The sequence below is a fragment of the Sphaerodactylus townsendi genome, linkage group LG16 (assembly GCF_021028975.2).
Source record: "Sphaerodactylus townsendi isolate TG3544 linkage group LG16, MPM_Stown_v2.3, whole genome shotgun sequence".
Lineage (NCBI taxonomy): Eukaryota > Metazoa > Chordata > Lepidosauria > Squamata > Sphaerodactylidae > Sphaerodactylus > Sphaerodactylus townsendi.
Window position 1 is genome coordinate 22974291 of NC_059440.1, and position 27147 is coordinate 23001437.

Consider the following 27147-nt stretch of genomic DNA (forward strand, 5'->3'; position numbering starts at 1 on the left):
CTCCCCCCACCCCCGCCCCAGCAAGGCTGCAGTATTGACGAGGGTGTGCTTTCCCCCTTGAAGCCTATGGGGCTTACATGTGAGTAAAAGCGCATGGGCTCAGGCCTGGAAAAGCTAGAAGGGAGAGTAACAATGTGTGGGATCGGACCTCCGGGTAGGATGCTGGTCTGGGGAAGCCCTTTTTGGAGCGCCGGGGAAGGGGGCTTCCTTTCGAGCTTGACGCAGGAGCGCGACCCGGGCATGTGACCCCGGTGCATCCTGACGTTAGAAAGAAGCCTGCGTGTCTTGCTTGCGAGACGTTCACGGGATCGGGAAGGCGAGCCTTGATATTGCTTTGGGAGTAGGGGGCGCCTGCGGCCCACTTTGTCCTGTGGGTCTGGAAGCGAGTCCCTGCTAGATAAACAGACCCCCCTCTCCCCCCCGCACATAGTGCATCAGGTAGCCAGCTCTGCAGAGCCAGAGGGGCGAGAGAATCCGGGGAAAACATTCCGGCTTAAAGGCTGTCAACACGTGCATGCAACAGAAGGACCACGTTAAAGTGTGTGTGGGGGGTGGGGGAGATCACATTTGTGAAATATTTCTTTCCGCATATTTTCGTGCAATAGAAAATTGGCATGGGGCCAGAAGCTTTCTCCCTATTTTGCTGCATTCTTAGCTGGGGGGGGGGGACGGGGACGGGGGACGGGACTGCAAAAGCACACTTCCCTCCCCAGTGCTCTGAAGTGGTGCAATTCTAATCTGGAGAACCGGGTTTGATTCCCCACTCCTTCACCTGAGTGGCAGAGGCTTATCTGGTGAACCAGATGTGTTTCCGCACTCCTACATTCCTGTTGGGTGACCTTGGGCTAGTCACCCTCCTTTGGAACTCTCTCAGCCCCACCTACCTCACAAGGTGCATCTTGTGGGGAGAGGAAGGGAAAGGAGTTTGTACGCCCCTTTGAGTCTCCTTACAGGAGAGAAAAGTGGGTTATAAATCCAAACTCCTCTTCTTCGTCATGCTCCCCATCCCAGCAATCTACAGCTTCCTTCTGCTCCATCTTATAGACTTCCCCGGGATTTACTTCTGAGTAAAAGCATCCTGTCCTCCCTGGCATATCTGGGTTGCTGTGATCTGTGACGATCTTTGCCTGTCTCCAGCCCACAGTGGAAAATTTTTTTGCAATCCGACAGTAAGGACAGCAGAAGAAAAGGAACATCTCATAAGTCACAGCTGTCACCTGCCTTTTTGGGTGCAAACAATTTGCAGACTTTTATTATCCAGCTAATTGCAGAGTTAGCTGACCTTTTTTGTACGGGAGATTTGTGCAGTCTGCACGACTGTACAGCAGTGGATCTTGTTATCAGACAAGAACGGCAGGGGCATGATGGGAAACTCAGCAGCCAGAGAATTAAAACTAGTTGCAGCTTCCTGCAAAGCCTGAAATTAGAAACACCATACGATCCAGAGCTTTGAATCAACGGAATAACTATTTATTGGAGAATGTCCCATCTCCAGTTGAGATATTTTAACGGGAGATGAATACAGAATCTGGTAACTTCTGCATGCAAATCAGGTGCTCCTTCAATTACTATGTCACAGCCTTTAGTGCAAAAGCTGAATTTCTGATGGGGCAAGAGTAGGAAACACCCCCGACCCTTACATTCGTAAAGGGTTCTTGGATGTTTGTACATTTAATTGTATGTTTAAAGTTCTGAGTGATAAGTGGATGTTTGAAGGAATCACACTAGCACAATAAACGCACTGTGCACTTTATATTTAGGCTTGTGTATCAGTGAAATAATTTTGTGTTTTGGAACTCATCCGCCTTACACCATTGGATATTAATTTTTAAACACCAGTCACCCTCGGCTTTACTCAATTTTTATTCAAGCCTTCCACAATACATTACTCAATTTTGTTTAAAACACTCTTCCATCTTCCTCCAGTCGTGAGGGTGGGGGATTGGGAAGCGGGCTCACCAGTGGAATAGCTCAGGGCCTCTCTTCATCTAAATCTGGCACTGCCTATTCTATTGGAGTTGCTTGTTTATGTTCTTGTGAAGGCCCCAAGGAGATCGGGTGGGGAGGACAGCAGTGGCATTTGGCAGCCTTGGGCTTCTTTATCCGAGAGAAGGCAACTTCCGAAATGTCATAGTTTCTCTCCCGCCAGTGATATTCTGAGGTCCGGTGAACTTTCTCCTTTCTGCTTCTTGCTGGAATCCTGCGCCACCAGAGGTAATCCTCTGTTTGTGACCCAAGAGACCTTGCCGAGAAAGAGATTATGACGTCCCAAGCCGGGCAGGCTTAATAGCCCTTGCCCTGGAAGAGCAGGGTCGTGGTGGACAAAGAATGCTGCCAACCTTCGATGTAAAAAATAATAATTACAAGCTACCCCCTTGTTATTGTGTTAATGTTATGGTACTGTTCTGCACCATTCAATCCCAGCCTAATTAAAAAATCCATGCTAAAGGGGACTTCTCTGTCAGCGGTTTTGGATATGCTCTTCCAGTCAATGAGTTTGGTTGAGACTGATGTCAGCATATATAGAAGAAGAAGAAGAGTTTGGATTTATATTCCATCTATCTCTCCTGTTAGGAAACTCAAAGGGGCTTACAAGCTCCTTTCCCTTCTTCTCCCCACAATAGACATCTTGCGAGGTAGTTGGGGTTGAAAGAGTTCAGAAAGAACTGTGACTCGCCCAAAGTCACCAGCAGGAACATAGGAGTGCGGAAACACATCTGGTTCACCAGATAAGCCCCTACCACTCAAGTGGAGGAGTGAGGAATCAAACCCGGTTCTCCAAATTAGAATCCACCTGCTCTTAACCACTATACCATGCTGCCTCCCAAAAAAGTAGCAGCAGATTTCTTGGCGATCACTTAGATTTGTGCCCATATAGATCTTGGCCCAGATGGAAAACTGCTCTTGAACAATTGGCTTTCAAGACTTCTGTCTCCTTTATTTGGGGACTCCTGGCAACGGGCTCCATTTGGATGATGTTGATTTGTGCTTGTTATTGGCTATTTTGACAACACCAAGGGTGGGAACAGGGTGGGTTCCGCAAGGTGGTACTGGAAACGCCAGTACTTTCCCATCAAATACCTCCTGCCTCCCAGTGGAAGGCCAGGCTGGATGAGGGGGGAGAGACACCCCCCCCCCCCAGAAGTCCCTTTTTGATGGGTAGGGGCTGAACTGCATAAAAGCCTTTGCTCTACAATTAATGCAGTAGTTTGCCACTTAGAAAGATGTAATTGGAGAATGTGTTAAGTGGCGAAACTTCTCTAAAGCAAGGGCAGGGATGACTAAAAAAAAAACCTCTTGGAAGCTGAAAGTGAGGATGCTGTGGATGTCAACAAGGTCATGTCTCAGGAATATAGGGAAAAACAGATGCCAACTCACGGTTATTTTGGGGTGCAATTAAGCAAGTGGGACGCGAACCAATTACGGCAGAAGTCCGCAGGGAGGAACTGCAGCCCTTCTGTCCCTGTGGAACAGATGGAGATTCTGGTTGCAAAATGTTCTGAGAAAGCAGGCACGGGAGGGCACGCGTTATCCTGGAATAACCCTTTGGATGTCACAGAGAGGGAGGGCCGTGGCGGGCCTTGAAAAGAGATTCAAAAGCAATCGAACCTTTCTGCCGTAATCTGGGATAGCTTCTGACACGAGAAGCTCAGCCCATCTGTGTGTGAGAGCCCGGAAAATGCGGACCCTATTGTCAGTTCCAAATATAGGAATGTCTGCAGAACTTCATGGCTTTGGCACAAATGCTCAACTTAGAATCCAAATTCTTTCTCTTGGAAAAGGTGTGAACGGGGCCGTTTTCAGGAGGCCCTGAGCGGACAGACAGAATGGTGTAGTACAGTGATGGCGAACCTTTTTGAGACCGAGTGCCCAAACTGCAACCCAAAACCTACTTATTTATCACAAAGTGCCAAAATGGCAATTGAACCTGAATACTGAGGTTTTAGCATAGAAAAAAGGGTTGGCTCCAAGGCGCACGTTACTCAGGAGTAAGCTTGGTGGTAGTCGGTGGCTTTGCTTTGAAGCAACTGTGCAACACTTTGAAAGGGTGAATCACGACCCTAGGAGGGTTTACTCAGAAGCAAGCCCCATTGCCAGCAACCGAGTTTACTCCCAGGTAAAGGATCATGCTTTAGTTCTTCCCATGAAAACCAGTAGGGTTTAATAGCGCTTAACAGGGTTACCTACATTGCTTCCCCAAAACTAGGTCTTAGGTTTAATGCTAATAATCTCCCTGAAATAATTACACTATTATCACATGACAAACTCTGTGCACACGTGCCCACAGAGAGGGCTCTGAGTGCCACCTCTGGCACCCGTGCCATAGGTTCGACACCACTGGTGTAGTAGTTAAGGTGCTGGACTAGGACCAGGGAAACCCAGTTTCAAATCCACACACATGCCGTGGAAGCCTGCTGGGTGATATAACTAAAACAGCAACAGGACCCCACAGCTGCCATGAACCACGCTGACTTTGAAAAAAGAGGGCACTGGAGTGTGGCTTTTGCCAACTGCTGGCTTACACACAAGATTAGCCTCCTTAGCTAGATGGCTTTATTTTGTTGGCAAACAAGAGCAAATCAGGGCTCCACATGCCAGAACGCAATAAGAAAATTTCAGGTCACAAAAACAAAGAAAGCCTCACAGGATTAGACCAAAGGTCTAACTAATCCATGGTGCTGTTTCCAACCGTGGCCAGCCAGGAGCCCGGGGAAGCCCCACAAGCAGGCCGTGGACTAGGGGCTGCCCCATAGCAGAAGCTCCAGCTGGCCCCTGTGGCTAATAGCTATGGACAAACCTCTGCATCAGTTTGTTCAGTCTCTCTGTAAAACTGTTGGCATCCTCCCGTCTTGTGGCAGAGAGTTCCATAAGACAGCCATGAAACCCTGCACCTGGAATTAGACAATTCTTTTGATCCAAAGATGGTCCAAAATCTACTCCCAGTCAAAGTTTCTTGGTGTCTTGAAGCTCTAGTGTGGGAGAAGGAGAGAGAACCCCTTTCTACTCACTTTCTTAACTTTTTAGCCCTCCAACTATCTGTTTCTTCCTAAACAATTGAAGCCCCAAATAAACGCTTTCGTCCTGGAGGGCAGCCCAATCTTAGCTGGATGATTCCTGAGATGGGCATCTGCTATGTTCAGCACAGAACTGCCGCTGAAAACAACAGACTTGTGTTGATTTCTTCCCCTTTAATGGGCACACACATTTGCGCATTTCATAATGCACAAACACAACCTCCCACTCTGCCTTGATTTCACCTTCCGTGGCGGTGGAAAAACACAGGATGCCACCGCATGGGTGAAAACAGCTGACGCCGATACAAGCTCTCGAAGACATTTAAAATCATCAGGCAAGGAATGCTTAAGGGCAGCACTGATGAAATCTACTCACTCTAAGTATGTTTACATCAGCCAGCCTACTCCATGTTCCTCTACCAACTGTCAGCCTAAAAGAAACAAAACAAAACCCCTTCAATATTTGTTTGGCATCTGGAGAGAATTCTTACTCACCCCAGGCGACTACGTGAGCGGCTTCCTACAAACATGATTTTCAGTATTTTTGTTCTTGAGATGAAGAAGAAGAGTTTGGATTTATACCCTCACCTTCCTCTCCTGTAAGGAGACTCAAGGTGGCTTACAAGCTTCTTTCCCTTCCTCTCACCACAGCAGACACCTTGTGAGGCAGGTGGGGCTGAGCGAGTTCTGAAAGAACTGTGACTAGCCCAAGGTCACCCAGCAGGAATGTAGGAGTATGGAAACACATTTGGTTCACCAGATAAGCCTCTGCCACTCAGGTGGAGGAGTGTGGAATCAAACCCAGTTCTCCAGATTAGAATCCACCTGCTCTTAATCACTACTGGCTCTCTGAGAAAGAGGATTGATTACAGCAGACAATTATCTGGTTCCTTTGAGTCCTATCAGCTAGAGTGCACGTGCATTTGGCCAGTATGGATAACAGAGACCACTAAAAAGCACTGCATTTGTCCCAATGTGAAAAGGTTTGTCTGTGGTATACAATATACCACATCCTATTCACACATACAAACCGTTCACTGCCTGATACGCCAGCCACAAATTCGCATGAGTGAAACAGCTTGGTGATTCTAAGGATGGAGATGTCTGGTGTGATATAGACTCTTCTTAAAATGTCCCCCAAAATGCAGCTTTTTCGCATTTTAAGCACGCTGAAACTTTTATACATAATTTCATGTCAAATCTTCAATACACTGCTATACTCTGTTCCACAGAAAGATGAAAGTAGGGTGGTATATTCCTCCGTCACAGAACAAAAGATGCCGGACCTTCTGTGTTGTAGAATGCGCCGCCTGGGTCCTAGTGCCTACCTAGCCCTGCTCTCCCTTACCCCATCTGTTTGAAAGTAAAAAATACATTTTGCATAAATGCTGTTCTATCAAAGAACCATGTTCGCTAATGCCCAAAATAATGGTTTTGACAAAAGACAGCGCACAAAAATGAATGGTAATTCTCATATTCGTTTGGGACTACATTGTAATGTGGAAGAATACAATTTTCTCAACTGATGCACCTCAACTGACCAAACTGTCATCGTTCTGTGGAATAGAGTATATAGCCTCCATGTTACAGTACATCAGGTAAGACACAGACACAGAAATGGCTATTTATAAAATCCTGGCGTGTTTTTTTATAAAACGCTGCATCATTATCATATTTACAGAAATGGACAAGCATCTAACCCGACTGTTCTTCATCTAGAGGCGTCCGGCAAGTGGGACATCTACGCAGAGGCACTGCAGTGGGTTCTTTTCTTACAGGCTTCTACTGGCCTCTCTGGCATTTTCTGATTTTCAGGGAACAGTTTCTTTTTGACAGCCGCCTGCAAAAGAGGAAGGCGAAGATGGGGATAAGAGGGTCTACGATAGGGGTCCTCAACCTTTTTGAGTCTGTGGGCACCTCTGGCATTGTGACACGACGTGGTGGGTGCAGCTTCAAAATGGAGCCAGACACAGAGCGGGTGCTGCAGGGGGCCAGAGCCAACCACAGCATGTTAGGGAGTGAGGTTATGCAACCTACAGCAAGCCTTCAACATTTCAGGCAGAAGCTTTGGCCCCTTCTGCACACGCAAAATAATGCATTTTCACACCACTTTCACAACTGTTTGCAAGTGAATTTTGCTATTCCGCACAGCTTCAAAGAGCACTGAAAAGCAGTTTGAAAGTGCATTATTTTGCATGTGCAGAATGAGCCTTTGTTTGACAGGATGCCTTTTAAAATATTTTCTGGCATATACGTGCAGCTTACCTTCAGCCGCTCTGAAGGTCCTCGTGCTGTGGTGGCACCAGCATTTTTAAAAATAGGCTCAGCCAATTGGATCTCTACTGGCCAATCATAAGCCTTCCTGGGCAAACGTATCATACGGCCCCACCCACTTTCTAAAGATACTTGACAGATGCCCGGAAAGGTGTCGCAATGCCCACAGGCACTCTGACCTACATGAACTTGACCGATCCCCAAAGTCATTTTTTTCCCACTCTTTCCACTTTCTGACCTTAACATTATGAAGCTGCCTTGGGTGGAGTTAGACCATCAGTCCAACTAATTCATTATTTCAACTGATAGGATAGGTCAGGGGTCTGCAACCTGTGGCTCTCCAGATGTTCATGGACTACAATTCCCATCAGCCCCTGCCACCATGGCCAATTGACCATGGTGGCAGAGGCTGATGGGAATTGTAGTCCATGAACATCTAGAGAACCGCAGGTTGCAGACCCCTGGGTTAGGTCAAAATAAGCATGTTCCCCATGTCCCCCTCAGAGACTGGAGCAGGAAAAATGGCTGCCATTTTGTCGAGTCCAGGAAAATCCTAACTCCTTCACCCACACTGGAGCCAATCAGATTTTGCTATGGTATTTCCTGAAACATCACAGCAAAGCACGTTTGGGAAAGACTGGAAGGTGGGGGAATGTACGTGATACTGTGGGAAGCCAGGAAGAAAAGCCCACCTATCAGCATGGAACCCAGGGGAAATTATCCATGTGGAAAATGGTCTCCGTCTGCCCAGTCCAGCTCCTACCTTGTGCTGCTTAAGAACCCTGTTCAGCTTCTTCTCCTGGATCAGCTGTACTTTGGTCCTCTCCAGAGCTTCTTTAAGCAAGGTGTTCTCTTCGGCTTCTTGGTAGATCCTATCGGCTAGCTTGGCCATCTCGGCCTGGCACGTTTGCAGAGACAGCGTGTTCGTCCTACATGGTGTGAGAGAAAGTAGTGATGGTCAAGATAGCCTCCGTCCCCTTGATTGGCTCTTGATGGGTTCATAACCTGAACTGCCTGGAAATGCCTCTAAAGTGCCCACTAGTGCAAGCCAAGGTGGTCTCTATCCCCTTTGCCGGGCTTTGTTGGGTTTATACCTGAACTTCCCAACGTCTTTCTCATACTCTTTCAGTAGCTCCTCCTTCCTCTCCAGACGGTTCTTCAGCCTTCTGACCTTGTCGAACAGCCCCTCGAGGTCCTTCTGCCTCAGCAGCCCGACCTTTTCCCGTTCGTCGTGGGGAAGGTGCTTGACCGTCTGCATTCCCAGCAGTTCCTTCGTGTCCAACAGGCTGGACAGATCCCGGATCAGGGTGAGGTACTGCAGATGGGAAGGAGAAAGGAAAAACAGTTTCTCCCCAGGAGGGCCAAGGGAAACCTCACACTTGCCTGCTTCCTCTTTTTGAATCAGTTACCGCAAACAAGCAAAGGATAAACAAATAAAGTGGTTTTGAATCTGATGTGTAAGTATCTTGCTCCTCAATCATTGCTCTGCAGTATTCACTTTGGGGTGGGAGAGTTGCAGCACTACATGGTTTGGTCATAGGGAAACGTACAGCATCTCTGTACTTTTTGCAAGAGAAGCATTTATTTGTTTTACATCATTTGTAGGCTGCCCTTCTCCTTGCAGGCTCAGGGCAGCTTACAACATACACAGAGTACAAACGAAAACAATTGGAGGTTCCACGCATGCAAAGCACATGCTCTTTCAACAAATGTTTCTCTCTCTACATTTTTAAATGAGTCCAGGATGGGTTTACCTGTGAGACTGTCAACAGGATTCATGGTAACAAATATCCTTGTAGTAGTAGTAGTAGTAGTAGTAGTAGTACAAGAAGAAGAAGAATTTGGATTTATACCCCATCTTTCTCTCTTGTAACCAGTGGCGTATCTGCCTAGGGACAAGGGGTATCCCTTGTCCCCGGGCGCCACTCTTCTGGTCACGTGGGGGGTGCAAAATTGGCCCCCCACATGACCAGGAAGTTCTGCTGTTTTGTCGTTTTCACGCGCCTCGACCCCGTCCTGCTGCCTCCAAGCCCCTTCAACTCCACCCTGGACTCCTCCCTCCCTTCCTCCCAACCTGCCAGCTGGGTTCCTACAAGGGCGAGGTGTGGGCGGAGAACTGAAGGTGGGTGGGGCCGAGGCAGAGAACCTGGGAGAAGCCTGAAATTTCTCTGGGAGACAATTGGTCTCCGGGCGCTATTTACCCCTGGTACGCCTCTGCTTGTAACGAGACTCAAGGTGGCTTACAAGCCCCTTTCCCTTGCTCTCCCCCCAACAGACACCTTGTGAGGTGGGTGGGGCAGAGAGAGTTCCGAAGAACTGTGACTAGCCCAAGGTCACCCAGCAGGAACATAGGAGTGTGGAAACACATCTGGTTCACCCCTTGGGTGGGGGAATGGGGAATCAGATTAGAGTCGCTCCAGATTAGAATCCACCTGCTCTTAACCACTACACCACTCTGGGAGCATATTTCTGCATAGACCTCCTCCCCCTCCCCCGGCAGATTCTCCAATACACTTGGGAGCACATACCAGTATATCCCTCCCTCCCATGAATGCTGATGTGATCATACCATATTCTCACTGAGGTCTAACGCATCAGCCATTTCCAGCTTTGCGGTCCTTTCTATTGCCACGTTGGGATCCATGCTACAAATGCTATTTTGAAGCTGAAAATTAAAAGGAGAACCTGTTCGGAACACATCCGGGTAGGGTGCTGAGACACAAAGGCATTCAAGAACATTTTTCTTCCAGTGACTTTTTTTTTTAAAATTAAAGAGAGTACAGCAAAACATCGTGCCAAGTTTGGTTTACCTTATTAGCATTCAGACTTGTCACCAGTGACAGCTCGTGTTCTTTCTCTGTTTTCCGATCGCTTTTCTCAGTCAGGTCTTTTTTTAGCACTATAAGTGGCTCCACGGTTTTCTCTTTAAATCCTAAGAGAAGAACAGAAGACCCCGCTTTAGGAGCTGCTGTGCCACAGGCGTTTAAAGTAGCTAGTATCACATAGGGGTGAGGCTGTGTGGGAAAGAGATAAGGGAGGAACAGTTTTTCGCGTAGACAAAATAAGATGACTTATTAGGAAAATGCTCCAGGACAGAACATTAAAGAGGAAAGCTTTACTGTAATCTGAAATCCCAAAACAAAAAAACTGCAGATTAGTTAAAATACTTGCGGTCTCTATAATCTTAAAGAAGCTCTGTTGTTGTACTTGATTAAGGGTCAAACCAGATGAGACTGGCAGATTGGTGGTTATATCCAACATGTCTTAACTGGTAAACCATAGCAACTGCAGCCAAGGGGAAGGGAGTCTTTAAGAATTTGAATCGCTTTCTTAAAATTAAACGCTCTTCAGAATGGCTTCTTTTCTCCCACATATGGACTGCCTTATGTTTCCCCCAAAAGAGCAAACGGCATTTCTTGTGAGTGTCTGCAACTAGAAAAATGGCACAGCAGGACGATTAAAAGCCAACTCCTCTTGTGCCACAGACCCCTCATGTTCTACAGACTTAGGCCCCTTCCGCACATGCAGAATAATACACTTTCAATCCACTTTCACAACTGTTTGCAAGTGGATGTTGCTATTCCGCACAGTAAAATCCAGCTGCAAAGTGCATTGAAAGTGGATTGGAAGTGCATTATTCTGCATGTGTGGAAGGGGCCTCCATTTGTGTGCTCTGAATTCAGCCTTCTACATGTTCTCCATCTCATCCTGCCAGCAGTGCCCTTTGAAATCAAGATCTGCACAGTTTTCTCATAATGGGGTCACAAGGTAAGAGAACAGGCATGTAAGTGAGGAAGCAGAAAAAAGAGAGAGCACTCCAGCACTCACCCAAAGGCCGACTCCTCTCTAGCACTTTGATTCTCTCCCTCAGTTCAGTCAGAGCATCTTTTTGACGTAAGATGGTCTCCTCGTGTCTGTAGCCTTTGCATTTTGCTCCCATGTCAGCAAGGTCCAAAGCTGACACCTATAAAACAAGCTCTGGAAAATGACCCCTTTTGATTATTTTATATCCTGTCTTCCTCCTTAGTGGGGGCTCAGAGCAGCTTACCTCGTTCTTCTCTCCTCCGTTTTATCCTAACAACAACCCTGTGAGGTGGGGTCAGGCTGACAGCATGTGACCAGCCCAAGACTACCTAATGAGTTTCCACAGCACAGTGGGGTTTTGAACCTGGATTCCCTGGATCCTAGTCCAACACTTTAACCGCGACACCATGCTGACTCTCAGACGGAAGGGACTTGCCCTTTTGAGTGGGCCAATTCCACTGGGATTCCCCTGTGCAGATATTGTAGATGTTGCCTCATTAAAGGGAAGTAGATAGGGTTGCCAGCTTTGGGTTGGGAAATACCTGAAGATTTGGGGGGGGGGGTGGATCCTGGGAATGGTGGGGTTTGGGCAGAGAAGGTAAAATTCAGCAGGTATAATTCACCTTCCAAATGAGCCATTTTCTCCAGGGGAACTGGAGGGAGACCAGGAGAGGGAGACCAGTTATAATTTTGGAAGATCTGCAGCCACCACCTGAGACTGGCAACCCTAGAAGATGACCCAAAAGTCCTGAATATGAAATTGGGGGAGGCGCACCCATGCATTAAAATGCCTCAATATGTTCCCGCTCCTGGGTTCACAGGGAACAACTGCAGAGGAATCATAACTTGCCATTCTGGATTGAAAGAATTAGGCGAGCTTGTCTTCCAGTGCTGCCACATTCCCATTCTTTGCCAAGTAGTTTACATGAATGAGCTAACTTCCTTATGAGCAAGGCACAGAGTTCCTGTTCTCCTTTACATTTTGGTATTATTCCTCGAAAATTTTGTACTGCTGTTTATTTGGATCAATTACTTGTTTATAATCAAAGATGGGTTTTGACATGAGCCAGATGCAACGCCTTTCCTTCTCCATTACTACAAGGCGTTGCTGATTCTGTCCATCAGTAGTCGGTTCGCTTGAACATACCTTGCTTTTTTGTCCTAGATACAATAACTTAAGACCTGATTTTGCTGCATTGTTCCCGGTTGGGTTTGAGACTCTATCTTATAAAATTAAAATGATTAATTTGCTTAATAGGATTGAAGTTGAGATATCTGAAATTGTAGCTAAATTTCTTTTGAAAGTCTTGTATGGTTAGGAATAATACCTAATGTTTTGCTAAGCTTAACCTTGCATTATGTTTTGATATTTTTCCCCCTTCTTGTTTTGTAAATGCCTAATAAAACTGAATTGAACTGAGAATGAGCTAACCAAGTACTTTTTCTGGTCTTGGACTTTTTCTGAATCCTTTGTTGCTGTTTTAAAATCTGAACTAAAATGTTTTTAAAAATCAACAAAGCAAGAGCTTTATCAAGCGTTGTCCTTCCTTTTTTGAAACCAGAAGTCTCCAAAGGGCCACCTAACCCCATACCCTTAATGCAGGGTCATCATGCTCCCACTGTGTTTATGTGCACACGCAGACACACTCATGCAAATGTGCACCAAGCATACTGATCTACACAAACTCAGGCTTCAATGTTTCCTGCCAGGTAAGAAGATGAATGACCCTCAGCAAAGAGAATGGTAAACAAAACGATGCAAGATCACTTTGGCAAGCAAGCCAATCCATAAATCATAGGGAAATATTTTTTTGAATGGGATGGTAGAACTCTCCTTAATTTTAACTGGTTACAAATTCAGCCCTGATCTCATTTAAACTGCTGTTGCTCATTTAGAATAGCTCTGGAAAATTCACCTTTTGCTATCCTTTGCATCAATAAACTCTGTCTGCAAAGGCCTCTAAGAATTATTAATCTTTTTCCTCCAACCTTTTTGAGGACAAATTTGCAAAAGAAAATGGGAGCACAGCAGCATTTTTTCTCTCCTGCATTTCCATCCTTAATGAGCAATTACAGCAACACTCAGCAGTTAAAATACTTCACATTTACAAAGCGCTATGGAAACATTTGCAAATTATCTACCACAATATGTGTGTGTGTGGTTGGGGGAGGGGGGGTTAGGCATGCAAGGAAAATCATGCGAAACTTCAGACGGACAGGTTAATTTATATTGGTCTTTGTTGTTTTTGGTTGAAAACCAACCAAGAAAGTTTAATCGAGTGATGCCTGACTAGAACTTCTGGGATGCAGGAAGAGGATGAAACCCCTGCAAGCATCTTTCATTGAACCATATTCCCAAAATGAGGCCCATTACAACCAAACGCCTATCTTAGTGCCTGCCACCTTTTATTTTATCTGCACTTTTATCAGGTCATCAAGAGGTTATTAGATACAAGCCCAGACTAAATGAAGTTGCTCAGTCGAAGTGTACCTGCTTGAGAGCCAGTGTGGTGTAGTGGTTAAGAGCAGGTGCACTTTAATCTGAAGAACCGGGTTTGATTCCCCGCTCTGCCACTTGAGCTGTGGAGGCTTTTGAAGACTACGAATGAACATTCTGAAAATCCAAAGCTGTCCCGAGTCCTCCTGCAACTTTACAGCAATTTTAACACAAACGGCCTTCTGATGATACAAGTGTGCTTTTGCCGCCACTGTGTTGTGAAGTCAAAACAAGCCACCAGTTGGCAGCTGATCTTTCAGGAGAGATTTTATGGTCAGGAGAGTTTGACAGAATCGTCACAGCCTAATGTTTTGGCTTCTCAAGAGCTTCCCAGGGAAGGTGAATCCCACCCCGGCTTGCAAAACAGCTTCCCAGTCTGCTGCGTTCTGCCCTGCAAGCATCAGACTTGCCTTTCTGGTAGCAGGGCTTCCTTCTGGCAGGGTGCTGTTTGTCTGACTGCTCTTGTGTTGGACACTTTTCTCGAGGAGGCTTGCCTTTCTTTGCACTTCCGCCTTTAGCTCTTTTAATTTCTCTCTAGAGTTCCTGCATGCAAAAAGGAAAACATTTTGCAAGAAGAAGAGTAAGTGATGGAGGGTGGAAGACTTTCACAATTGTGTGCAAGTAGATTTTGCTATTCCGCTCAGGAAAACCCAGCTGCAAAGTGGATTGAAAGTGCATTATTCTGCGTGTGTGGAAGGGGCCTTAAAGTGACGGATGTCGTGTTCTGAGCCCATGTCTTTTTACCTGGGCTTCACTGGCAAGCTACCTCTGCAACCCCAGAGGTGTTTGTTAAAAACATGGTTCAAATGTTCTTGTTCGTGGAGGCCAATCTCTGCATGCCATATAGTACTTCTTCTCCCCAGTGGTTCATCATTACAAACTGGCACTTGGGGCTTGCCAGTGGGGGCAGACAACCCAGGCACCATTCGCCTGGATCACGAGGGGAGGGGGGGCACCTGCCCCCCCCGCCCCCCCGAATTTAAGCATTTGAGGGTTGAAGAGTCTGGGAACATCAAGGCCAAATTCTGTTCTGTCCGAAGTGCTAATTTAAGCATTATTTCATGGTTCAAATGTTCTTGTTCGTGGAGGCCAATCTCTGCATGCCACATAGTACTTCTTCCCACCAGTGGTGCATCATTACAAACTGGCACTTGTGGCATTTAAGCATTTTATACATTTAAACATTTAAGCATTTAAGCATTTGAGGGTTGAAGAGTCTGGGAACATCAAGGCCAAATTCTGTTCTGCCCAAAGTGCTAATTTAAGCATTATTTCAGCACTACATTTCAACCAGCAAAGTGTCACTACAAGGACTTTATGGATAAAGAGCTGAGTTTGCTAAATGTTCCCTGGGTTCTGGAGCAAGAAGTTATAGGTACTTCAGTAACTCCCCAGTACCTTTGGGGTTGTTTTTTCTGCCTTCCTCTTTTACACCAGGGCAGCTCTTACCTTAATTCTTCATTTGCAGAGTTAAGGTTTGCGTCCTTCCGGTCCACCAGCTTGGACATCTCATATAGCTTCTCTTGAAGGTGGTTGAGTTCTTGTGCTTGGCTAAGTACAAGACTGCGCTTCTGCTCCAGTTCCATCTTTTGCTTTTCACTCAGTTCTCCTACAAAGAGTCAGCGTAGCATAGTGGTTAAGAGTGGTGCCGGTGGACTGTGATCTGGAAAACCTGGCTGGATTCCCCACTCCTCCAGATTACCAGCGGACACTAATCTGGTGAACACTGTTAATAACCCACTCTTCCACATGAGCAGTGACCAGGTTTGTTTGACTCTGAACTGGAGAACTGAGTGTCCAGATTAGATACATGAGCTCTTAATCTCCTACGCCACTGAGGAGCAGCAGTGGCGTAGGAGGTTAAGAGCTCATGTATCTAATCTGGAGGAACCGGGTTTGATTCCCAGCTCTGCTGCCTGAGCTGTGGAGGTTTATCTGGGGAATTCAGATTAGCCTGTACACTCCCACACACGCCAGCTGGGTGACCTTGGGCTAGTCACAGCTCTTCTGAGGTCTCTCAGCCCCACCCACCTCACAGGGTGTTTGTTGTGAGGGGGGAAGGGCAAGGAGATTGTAAGCCCCTTTGAGTCTCCTGCAGGAGAGAAAGGGGGGATAAAAATCCAAACTCCTCCTCCTCCTCTTCTTCAAACACACAGATAGCCCTGTGTCCAAGTTACAGCAAAGGAAAGGTGCATGTGAGCTAGCAGGCAATCCCAGGCTTGAAACCAGACTTGGGAGACTGGAGACGTTTACTCTGACAAAAGCCCCTTCCGCACATGCAGAATAATGCACTTTCAATCCATTTTCAATGCACTTTGCACCTGGATTTTACTGTGCAGAAGAGCAAAATCCACTTGAAAACAATTGTGAAAGTGGATTGAAAGTGCATTATTCTGTGGAAGGGGCCAAAGCTTGCCAGTGAAGGAGGCCCTCTTCAGTTCCCTTAGCCCACAGTACAAAACAGAAGGAAAGAGAAGGGAAAGGCAGCCAGCCAAGATGGATCAAACTCCATTGCTGCCCTCATCTATAAGCCTGGTGGAACAGCTCCGCCTTACAGGCCTTGTGGAACTGAGATAAATCCAGCAATTCATTGGACAGAGCATTCCACCAGGCTGGGCCAATGACAAAATGGTTCTAGACCTAATTAAGCACAGCGGGATACTTTATGGGCCAGGAATCTATTCTATTTCTAATCTATTCTCTGCATTTTAATGGAAAGAAGGGATTAAAAAATGCATTTGTTAACACCCTGACATTTCACAAACCAATTATGTCGGACATCCTGGCTTTGGCTTCCGAGAGCTCCTTCTTTAATTCCAAGATTATGGTGTGTTTTGATAAGACTTCTTGCCTCGCGGATGCTAATTTTTCCCTGGAGTTCACGAAACAAAAACAAAACAAAAACAAAACAAAACAGAACACACAAAAGCATTTCAAAACTCAATTTAAGTAAATTATCTCGATAAACTTAATACATTCTTAGGAACCTAAAACCCCTTAAACCCATGTAAGTTTCATGATCATTCTCTGGTTCTCATCAAGGCTGGGGTGAATTTGTACTACAGATATAGTAGGGTTCATAGTATAGTTCATCATAATGAGGTTTGCATGAACATGCATTAAATACAGAGGCTCCCCATGCCTGCAAATATGACTTGAGCTTTCTTGCTGATGTATGCATGACTGTAGCATACCAGTGAACTAAATGGTGATATGCTAAAGCCATATTTCTCATTTGGCAGGACACATCTGCAGCTTCCATGTCTTGCAGCTGTAATCTCCTCCGGTCTCAGGGGCCCTTGGTTCCTAGACAGGGGGAAGTAAGGTGGTGGCAGCAGCCATAGTGGAGCGGCTAGTTTTGGGACAGCATGACCACAGCCCATCATTATTTAATTAGCCAGTTGCACTACAAGTGCACGTGTTAAATAGAAAGCTCAAAGTGCATTCACAGCACTGCAGGCCTCTTTCTGATGTATGGATTCCTTGTATACATTCAGCTCCGATTGCCAAGATGACAGACAGACATCCAACTATTTATTCTTAGCAAAATTATTCAGACTATTTGCAACATTTCACCGCCTGCTTATGGCTTCTGATCAAAGCTCAATGGAAACAAAAAAAAATACTCATCTCCTTACATCATAAAAAAATAGTCCCCTTTGGTGCAAGAAACCTCTTGTGATCGGGATGGCATAAAAACCTCTTGCGAAACGGATGGCTTAGAAACCTCTTGTGAAACGAGCGGCACAGAAAACTCTTGTGAAATGGATGGCTTAGAAACCTCTTGTGAAACAGACGGCTTAGACACTTCTTGTAAAATGGATGGCTTAGACTTGGAAGATTCCCTTTGCATTTCTGAAGAAAAAGCCAAAAAACGCACACACAAAAACTGAACTTCGTCACTGCTGGGTCTCAAACATTTGGCAGAATTTCAGCTTTCATATCTAAGCAAGTGGTCCTGAATTCCAAACAAAGTTTTGGACAGAGCTCCTTAAATGGTGCATTAACAGCAAAACCTCTGTTACAGGACATAGAACTGCCAAAGCACTAGTAGTCTGTGTGTAGAGACAAATAATTGCCAAGTAAGTCCCATCTGATGATTACTGTAACCAAAGCAACAGGAAATCATACTGCTGCTAGTACCAATAGGGTAGCTAAGATCTGTTGTCACCCTCAACACAGACTCCAACTAGGCCCCCAGAACTTTCACTCATGTGATCTCCCATTCGATTCAAAGCTTAGAATCATAGAATTGGAAGAGACCCCAAGGGCCATCAAGTCCAACCCCCTGTCAAAACTCAGATTTTGCACCAGGCTACGTTTTCCCTCGATATACCTCTGTCCTCACTACACTAAAGTTCCTTTGTACGCAGCTGGTAAATAAATAAGCACCTTATGTAGGAGAACCAGCTCCACATGCAACAGTTTGCTGAGAAGAGTAGACAAAAAGAGCCTCTTTGTCTCCAATACCAACCTTCTATTTGCTGTCGAAGTCTGAGATTTTCCTCCTTCACCTTTTTCAGGTACTGGGCAGCCTCGGACAGTCTTCCTTCCATCGCTACGATCGTCCGAGAATGTTGCTTGATCTGTTCCTTATATTCCGCAAACTCCTCTTGATGCTTTTGTTTCTGTATTTCTTTTTCACTCTCGAGGCTTTTCAGACGTTTCTCCCAGATGGTCAACTTCTCTTCTGCCACCACCTGGAAAAAAATGTGTTCAGAGTTGTCGCAAAAGCCGGCTGCTCCACACGTGGCTGACTCTACACTAAATCCACAGGGAGCGAGGCTAGGAGAGTTGCCGGGCAAAGTGGCGACTCAGGCCCCTTCCGCACATGCAGAATAATGCACTTTCAATCCACTTTCACAAGTGTTTGCAAAAAAACCCTCCCTCCAGTGGCACCTGCCACTCAAGCAGCTGCTGCCCCATGCACACTGAGCTGGCAGATATCAACTTTCACAGGGCTGGATTTGGCCCAGGGCTTGTAGCTGCTGATGTACAAAATAGGATTTTCTTTCTGCCCCTGCTCTGCAGTGATTACCTTTCTCCTCTCGGTCTCTTCCAGGCTTTCCAAAGTGTCTATCAGCTTAGCATTTAAAGCTTCCTCCAATTCAGTTTTATGTTTTGTTACCTGCAACAGAAGAGGGTATCAAGATACTGTAGAACAAAGCATGGATTATTATTGGCCATCTGAGAGCAGGTTCGGGAAACTGTAGCCCAATGGCCCCTTCCACACATGCAGAATATTGCACTTTCAATCCACTTTCGATATGCTTTGCAGCTGGATTTTACTGTGTGGAATAGCAAAATCCACTTGCAAACAATTGTGAAAGTGGATTGAAAGTGCAATATTCTGCATGTGCAGAAGTTCTTCAGGGCATTAAAGCACGAGGAATTGTCTAAATGCGAAAAACAACCAAATCCCCTCCCTCGTTCATTCCTAGCTTAATTATCAAACATTTGCTTGCTCTTGTGCTAAGGAATCCTTGACATGAGTTTGCAAAGAAGCTGGTGCCAGCATGTGAGGAACTGAGAATGTTTTAACTCAGCTTTTACAAGATGAGATACATTTTCAACTTTGACATGCTACAAAAAGAAGGAGAAGAGTTTGGATTTATACCCCACCTTTTTCTCCTGTAAGGAGACTCAAGGTGGCTTACAAGCTCCTTTCCCTCCCTCTCCCCACAACAGACACCTTGGGAGGTAGGTGGGCCTGAGAAAGTTCTGAGAGAACTGTAACTAGCCCAAGGTCACCCAGCAGGAATGTAGGAGTGCGGAAAAGTATCTGGTTCACCAGGTAAACCTCTGCCACTCAGGTGGAGGAGTGGGGAAATCAAACCCGGTTCTCCAGATTAGAACCGACCTGTTCTTAACAACTACCCCATGCTGGCTCTCCTATCATGTAAGGAGCTATCATGTAAGGAGACTCCTCCACTTCTTGGCACGCCTTCAGTGGTGAACCTTAACTTGAGATTTCTGCTTACTAAACCCAACCAGCTCTATGGTTGTGCTCTCTTCTTACTCTTTCTGCACTCACTTTGGACAGATTTTTTTTAAGCTCTGGGGCTTGTTCAGACCTCTGACTATACATGGTGAATGCCTCCTGAGTCACCTTACATACTGCCCAAAGCCCAAACACTACAACACACCCACATGGCTTCAGTCCAGACAGTTCAATGCAGCCAGGATTCAGTGGAGCATCTTGAAATGCAAAATATAACCACATTGGTCAAAGGAGGTTTTAAAGTACCATGTTGTCAGGCCTGGCTCCCATGCTTGGACCTGACATCCCATGCTTGGAACCAAGGCCACACCTGTCCTTGTTGTTATCAGTAGCCTGGGGCCTTAATCGTTTTCTACAACTTACTTTATAACTAGTAAATTATACAAACCTCCCCCACCCCCCAATCTACCATTTCCTGGAGAAGGGAGGATGTCTATCATCCTCTAGGAGCAGCAGTGGCGTAGGAGGTTAAGAGCTCATGTATCTAATCTGGAGGAACTGGGTTTGATTCCCAGCTCTGCTGCCTGAGCTATGGAGGCTTATCTGGGGAATTCAGATTAGCCTGTACACTCCCACACACGCCAGCTGGGTGACCTTGGGCTAGTCACAGCTCTTCTGAGCTCTCTCAGCCCCACCCACCTCACAGGGTGTTTGTTGTGAGGGGGGAAGGGCAAGGAGATTGTAAACCCGTTTGAGTCTCCTGCAGGAGAGAACAACTTACTTTATAACTAGTAAATTATACAAACCTTCCCCACCCCCCAATCTACCATTTCCTGGAGAAGGGAGGATGTCTATCACGACTTAATATCTCACAACAATTATTACTTTCACGCTGTCCTTTCTTATACAAATTGTTTTGAGAATAATTGGGAGGGGGAATTATCCAAAGGAACAATATTTAAAAATATATACTGAGGACAGAAGACAGAACATTAACTCAGACTTTCTGAACCCTGGATTCTGACACAATTCCATAAAACTCTAAATATATTCCTAAATTTCAATTATTGACTGGAATAAATCCTTGCACATGTTGCAAAAGATGATGTAAGTCAACTTCCCTGGACTTCTACAAACCTCAGCCAACTGTCCCATCTGAGTTTTCAAATCTTGGACTTTTTTCTTTTCTTTCTCTATAAGGTTGTTCAATTTTTCTTTCTCCTGGCCAGCTGTCTCCTCCAGAACCTGGGGGAAAGTTTTCATTTAATCTGGGAACATTTCCTTAGACAAACAAAAGTATAAATTGCCTGAGGACAGATTAACTGATGAATGTGAGGATTCTAGGGTGTTAATTTGTCAGCTACGCACAGTCTGACATTAGGAAAACATCATGATACTGAAAAGAGGGTATGACTGGGTTGCTGATCATATAACTTAGAAGAAGGGTTGGAAATATCAAAACTACAGAGCACAACACTTATCACAGACTAACATGACTACTCGCCTGAAACTATTTACAAAAGCTTGTTGCTCTCATTTGTGTGTCTCTAGATATAGCTTTTATTGCACCGTATTTGAAGAGGAAGAGTTGGCTTTTATACCCTGCCTTTTTTCACATTAAGGGGTCTCAAAGTGGCTTACAATCGCCTTCCCTTTCTATAGGTGCTTCAGTGGGATCTAAAACAAGTCATCTGGAGAACTTGCATGGAAGATGATTGAGGGACTGGAGCACCTTCCTTATGAAGAGAGCGTTTGGGACTCTTTAGTTTGGAGAGGAGACGGCTGAGGGGGGGATATGATTGAAGTCTATAAAATTATGCATGGGGTAGAAAATGTTGGCAGAGAGAAATTTTTCTCTCTTTCTCACAATACTAGAACCAGGGGGCATCCATTAAAAATACTGGGGGGAAGAATTAGGACTAATAAAAGGAAACACTTCTTCACGCAACGTGTGATTGGTGTTTGGAATATGCTGCCACAGGAGGTGGTGATGGCCACTAACCTGGATAGCTTTAAAAGGGGCTTGGACAGATTTATGTAGGAGAAGTCGATTTATGGCTACCAATCTTGATCCTCTTTGATCTGAGATTGCAAATGCCTTAACAGTCCAGGTGCTCGGGAGCAACAGCCGCAGAAGGCCATTGCTTTCACATCCTGCATGTGAGCTCCCAAAGGCACCTGGTGGGCCACTGTGAGTAGCAGAGAGCTGGACTAGATGGACTCTGGTCTGATCCAGCTGGCTTGTTCTTATGTTCTTATGTTAAGAGCAATGCATGCTGTAATAGAAGAGGAGGAGTTTGGATTTATACCCCATCTTTCTCTCCTGTAAGAAGTCTCAAGGTGGCTTACAAGCTCCTTTCCCTTCCTCTCCCCACAACAGACACCTTGTGAGGTAGTTGGGGCTGAGAGAGTTCTGAAAGAACTGTGACTAGCCTAAGGTCACCCAACAGGAATGTAAGAGTGCGGAAACATATCTGGTTCACCATATAAACTTCTGCCATTCAGGTGGAGGAGTGGGGAATGAAACCCGGTTCTCCAGATTAGAATCCACCTGCTCTTAACCACTACACCACACTGGCTTTGCGTGCTAGGATTCATGAGACGCAACCAGCGCTCCCGACCCGTACCTTCACTCTGTTCAGAAACATTTGCTCTTTGTCCTGAAACTCCTTCTGGAGTCCGGCTTTCACTTCATTCATCTTCTCCCACAGCAGAGAATGCTGAGACTCCTCTGCCATCCTTAGCTGGGTCTGTGATGAAAGAGTCAAACAATCAGAGCACAGGTCAAGCCAACTTACAGGCGCTAGTCAGGGGACAGGCCTCTCACCTGCACCATCTGAAGCTTGCCTGTGGTGTTCAAATGGTTGTTCAGCAGCTTCTTCATGTAGAAGGTCATTCCTTACCAAAAAAAAAGAGAAGTCAGTGGGGAGATCAAATCACTGTAAACACCTATTGTTTCACATGATCTCTGCAGCCCGGATCGTAATGGCACAGATGTGGAGAACCGAAAAAATCCCGACAATGGACTAATGGATACATAAGATGCAACAATTGTACATTATGGACCAAATATCATTTCAATTAAAAATGGTAATTTAGAACAGCATAAACTGATATGGCAACCATGGTCAGACTATATTTTAGAAACTTACGACATGACAATATGTCCAGCTTGATATTAATGATTTAAGATAGGAGATTTAATAAAAAGTTAACTTTTTGTTTTAACTATAGAAATGTTATATACAAGGAATGTAGAGTGGAAGTCTGGGGTGGGGGTGGGGTGGGGATACAGAGGGGATGGGTGGAGGGTTTACATAGGACAAGAATAGCAATGTATTTGTATTAGAGGAGGATATTATTAAATAGACAAAATGTTAGGATAATTTTGCATGGATTATATGGAATTTATGGAGCATTTGAGTTAATTCTTTCAATATTCATGCTTTGATTTTTGTTATCATCTGACTCTTGTATAATAAAAAATAAAAAAATAAAAAAAATAAAACTCTGAAAAAAAAAGAGAAGTCAGTGGGGAGATCTGGCTTCCATATCCCACTTAGTAAACAAGAAGTTCATTGGATGGCCTTGTTATTTATTTTTATTTATTCCATTACATTTATATCCTGCCTTCCCCCTACCAAGACAGGAGCTTGGTTATCCTCTTTCAAGCTAACCTTCCTTGAGCAAAGATCGTGTGAACCCCCACACCTATTATGGAAGCTCCCTGGGTGATCTGGGGCCCATTACATACTGCCAACCTGACCTACCTCATAGGGTTGTCGCTGCTGTGAGAAAATGGAGGATGATAAAACAGCGTTCTGAGAGAAAAGTGGGATAGAAAGCTGGCTTCTCATAAGTAACAGGAAGAACCAGCACCCATTTTAATAGAAGCAATTCATTAGCATGAACAGCGACCAAAGTTTCATTTCAAGTGGAAGAGAACCCTTGCCAGGAACTAGAGGGCTTAAAATCGAAACAACATGGTTGAGAAACCTGACTGCATCCTTGGTCACATCACATGACTATGAGGCTGATTCTCAGCCCATGAGACCTAAGGCATAAGCGGGCTGCTAAAAGGAAACAGGATGGAAAGAAGAGAACCTTTCTCAGAGTCAGAGATGTCAAGTCCCACATCCAACAAGAGACGTTCCACCGCATCCACCCAGCTCAGCAAGCTGCACAGGACTTCGGCCGCCGAGCTCTGGATCCACGAGACTGGTGGGGTGAGGCATAAGTTTTGAAGACTGCAGACCTCCTTTCTCAAGCTGCTGCTGCAGTAGGAGGTTTTCAAAAAAGTCTAATAAAGAAACAATGGTGGGAAGGGGAAAGAGCTAAAATACCCCAAGCGTAGATGGTTGGTGTGGATCACTCACGCCCCTACCCAGCAATGAAAACAACAAATGCTTTCCCACAAAAGAATGCGGATTATTGCCACAGCACCTGGCTAATTTGGCTATCAATCATTTTGCCAACTTATTTCAGCGGCCTTCTTATTGTTTCATGACACTGAGGAACTCAGACAAATCAACAGACTTCTCAAGCCCCAATTTTCAACAGTTTGGGAAAAATACCAGGTTAAATTGAGGAGAAATTTTGGGAACTGTCTGTGTGTCTGCCTCTCACATACACATACTTCCCCCACCAAGGGGCTGTAATGGGTTCTGAGATTTCCTACCCCAGTGGGGTACACTGACCGGAAAGTTGTGGGATGCCACAAGTGGTCCTTGGGGGCACCCATCATAAATCACTTGTGAGGGGGAGAATGGAGGAACAGAACTAGCATATACTAAGGCTCCCGTGATAGGGGGTGTGAAGGAAAAAGGTGGGGGGGTTTGCCCTTTTTCCAGCAACGTACCGAGAAACAGGGTCCTTGATCCAGATACTCTCAAACAGCTGAGTTTTTAAAATTTTATTAAAAAGAAAGAAAATTAAAGAAAATACAAACAGGTTTCTCTCTGAGCTCTAAACAGTTCCAAGTATAAAAATACAAATACCACGAAGGGCTATCCAGCCCAAAAGCAGATGAATGAATTTTGCAGCAAGTTTGCAAGTCTGAAATCTCTAAGTCTGAAGTCTCATGTCAGGGCTTTTATGGCATCTCCTCTCCTAGTCCAGGAAGGGGGGGAATGACCCCTACCTGATCACTCTTGGTGATTAAGACCCATTTGTCAGGTTTACAAATGCGGTCTTGTGAAAGCCAATTTCCGTGGTGTAAACACAAACACAGTTTACAACTTTAATGATGGCCAAAAGGTTGCTAAGACCAAGTGGTTGCCATCTAAGATAAATGGTCTCTCTAAGTAAACTTAAAGGAATGAATGTACTTTCTTCACAGGGGATCAGTATCGATGGGCAAACCACACACCTTCAGAAACATTAAGCTGCAGCTACACTCTGGTTTTTCACTGCTCCTTGACGTTCCCCCGCCCCCATGCCATTGTGTGTATCCATCCGCCAGATGCAGAATACCTATCTCTGATGAAGCGAGCTCTAGCCAATAAACGCTTATGCTTAAGAAATCAGTGAATCTTTAAGGGGCCATGAAAAAACTTGGTAATATTAATTTCATATTCTGAAAAAGGTATATACTTTTGCTGCAAGGTATGGAAAAGGTGCTGTGTCGAGGTTTATTCAGCTTTCTCCCTGCTCTTTTTACTGGCCATGAGCCGTGGGATAAGTGCTGTTGCTCAGGCCCCTTCCACACATGCAGAATAATGCACTTTCAATCCACTTTCAATGCACGTTGCAGCTGGATTTCACTGTGCAGAATAGCAAAATCCAGTGGCGTAGGAGGTTAAGAGCTCGTGTATCTAATCTGGAGGAACTGGGTTTGATTCCCAGCACTGCCGCCCAAGCTGTGGAGGCTTATCTGGGGAATTCAGATTAGCCTGTACACTCCCACACTCCTGCACACGCCAGCTGGGTGACCTTGGGCTAGTCACAGCTTCTCGGAGCTCTCTCAGCCCCACCTACCTCACAGGGTGTTTGTTGTGAGGGGGGAAGTGCAGGGAGATTGTAAGCCTCTTTGAGTCCCCTACAGGAGAGAAAGGGGGGATATAAATCCAAACTCTTCCTTTTCTTCTTCTTCACTTACAAACAATTGTGAAAGTGGACGGAAAGTGCATTATTCTGCATGTGCAGAAGGGGCCGCAGTAATGACATCACAAAGACACTCCCACTCTGGCTCCACCAAGCCACCAACATCTTTTCTGGGTCCTGCCACCCCTTGCTAGCCAACACCACGCCCCACCCAGGGAACTGGCAACCCCTCAACAGCTTTCATCTAGGCTGCTGAGAACCTGCCTTCGTCTTGCCACTTGGTGCAATGATTCCAGCTTGATCTAGTGGGGCTGGCCCCTGGCTCCCCCCACCCCCAGCCTCACTGTGTTAGGCAAGGAGTCCTTGAGGTTGCTTTAACCGCTGAAGGAAACCCAAGCTTAAAGGTCTCTCAAGTGTGGGTTAGCCCACTGTATTTATTTTCAAAAATGCATACAGTTGGCATTACCTGAAGTCCATCCAATGATTCCTTCAGCAGCTCAAATTGCTCAGTTATTGCTTCCTCTTTAGATGTCTTGAGATGGATTTCCTCCCTCGGCAACTTCTCCATCTGGAAAACACCCTGGGTGCTCCCCTTAATTTCACTGATCTTCTCCATGATCTGGCAAGGAGAAAAGAAGCAACACATTCAGGAAAGCCCGCATGGTGTAGTGCTTAGGAGCAGGTGGACTCTAATTTGGAGAACTAAGGTTTGATTCCCCACTCCTCCACTTGAGTGGCAGAAGCTTATCTGGTGAACCAGGTATGTTTCCGCACTCCTACATCCCTGCTGGGTGACCTTGGGCCAGTCACAGTTCTCTCAGAACTCTCGCAGCCCCACCCACCTCACCAGGTGTCTGTTGTGGGGAGGGGAAGGGAAAGAAGCATGTACGCCACCTTGAGACTCCTTACAGGAGAGAAAGGTGCCGCCGCTGCCGCCGTCCACCCGCCGCCGTCCACCCGCCGCCGCCGCCGCCGCCTCCTCCTCAATATTTTGCCCTTTATTGCCTGGATGTCTACCCCCCTCCCAGCCGAATGGTTATTTCCAAACCCACAGATGCACATGATACCACACAACTCTGAAATGGACCTCACCTGTTGATCCGACACTGACATCTCTGGAAGTTGTGAAAAAAGGCTTTCAATAATTTGGCTTCTGAAATGCTGCGCCTATAAGGGGGCGGGGAAGCAATGGAAGGCTGAAAAACCACTAACAGTGGAATAATTCAGTCACTTGTTGACACCTCTATTTCTTGCCCCACAATTGCAGAGAGGAGGGCTGAACAGCCACTCTTAGGCAGAGGGCTTCTCAGTCCTGTCAAGGCCAAATCAGGTGGGAGGCAAAGAGTGATATGAAAGGGTGTGTGTGTGTGTGTGTGTGTGTGTAAAGTGCTACCAAGTTGTAGCTGACCTGTGGCGACCCTGTAAGGTTGCCAAGGCAAGAGACTAGCAAAGACGGTTTGCTATGGTCTTCCTCTGCATTATGACCCTGGTATTCCTTGGAAATACTAACCTTAGCTTCTGAGATGTGACCAGATCAGGCTAGGCTGGGCCATCCAGGTAAGGTAGGAGAACAC

The 27147-nt window shown here is 45.8% G+C and overlaps 1 protein-coding gene across 3 annotated transcripts in view; it reads right to left on the reverse strand.

Moving 5' to 3' along the window:
• Positions 1-6635: 6635 nt before the first annotated feature.
• FHAD1 (forkhead associated phosphopeptide binding domain 1) overlaps positions 6636-27147 on the reverse strand; it is a 34839-nt gene continuing 14327 nt past the window's right edge. For all 3 annotated transcript variants that reach the window (XM_048519573.1, XM_048519571.1, XM_048519572.1), the window contains 18 exons: positions 26666-26740; positions 26040-26192; positions 23636-23831; positions 22359-22429; positions 22159-22281; positions 20669-20776; positions 18629-18718; positions 18065-18290; positions 17229-17445; positions 16356-16462; positions 15040-15199; positions 14001-14133; positions 11118-11253; positions 10100-10221; positions 9859-9954; positions 8384-8604; positions 8053-8218; positions 6636-6855 (listed from right to left, as the gene is read on the reverse strand). In XM_048519573.1, coding sequence (XP_048375530.1) covers positions 6757-6855; positions 8053-8218; positions 8384-8604; positions 9859-9954; positions 10100-10221; positions 11118-11253; positions 14001-14133; positions 15040-15199; positions 16356-16462; positions 17229-17445; positions 18065-18290; positions 18629-18718; positions 20669-20776; positions 22159-22281; positions 22359-22429; positions 23636-23831; positions 26040-26192; positions 26666-26740 — 2499 coding nt within the window. In that variant the 3' untranslated portion in view covers positions 6636-6756. The remainder of the gene's footprint in view (positions 6856-8052; positions 8219-8383; positions 8605-9858; positions 9955-10099; positions 10222-11117; positions 11254-14000; positions 14134-15039; positions 15200-16355; positions 16463-17228; positions 17446-18064; positions 18291-18628; positions 18719-20668; positions 20777-22158; positions 22282-22358; positions 22430-23635; positions 23832-26039; positions 26193-26665; positions 26741-27147) is intronic.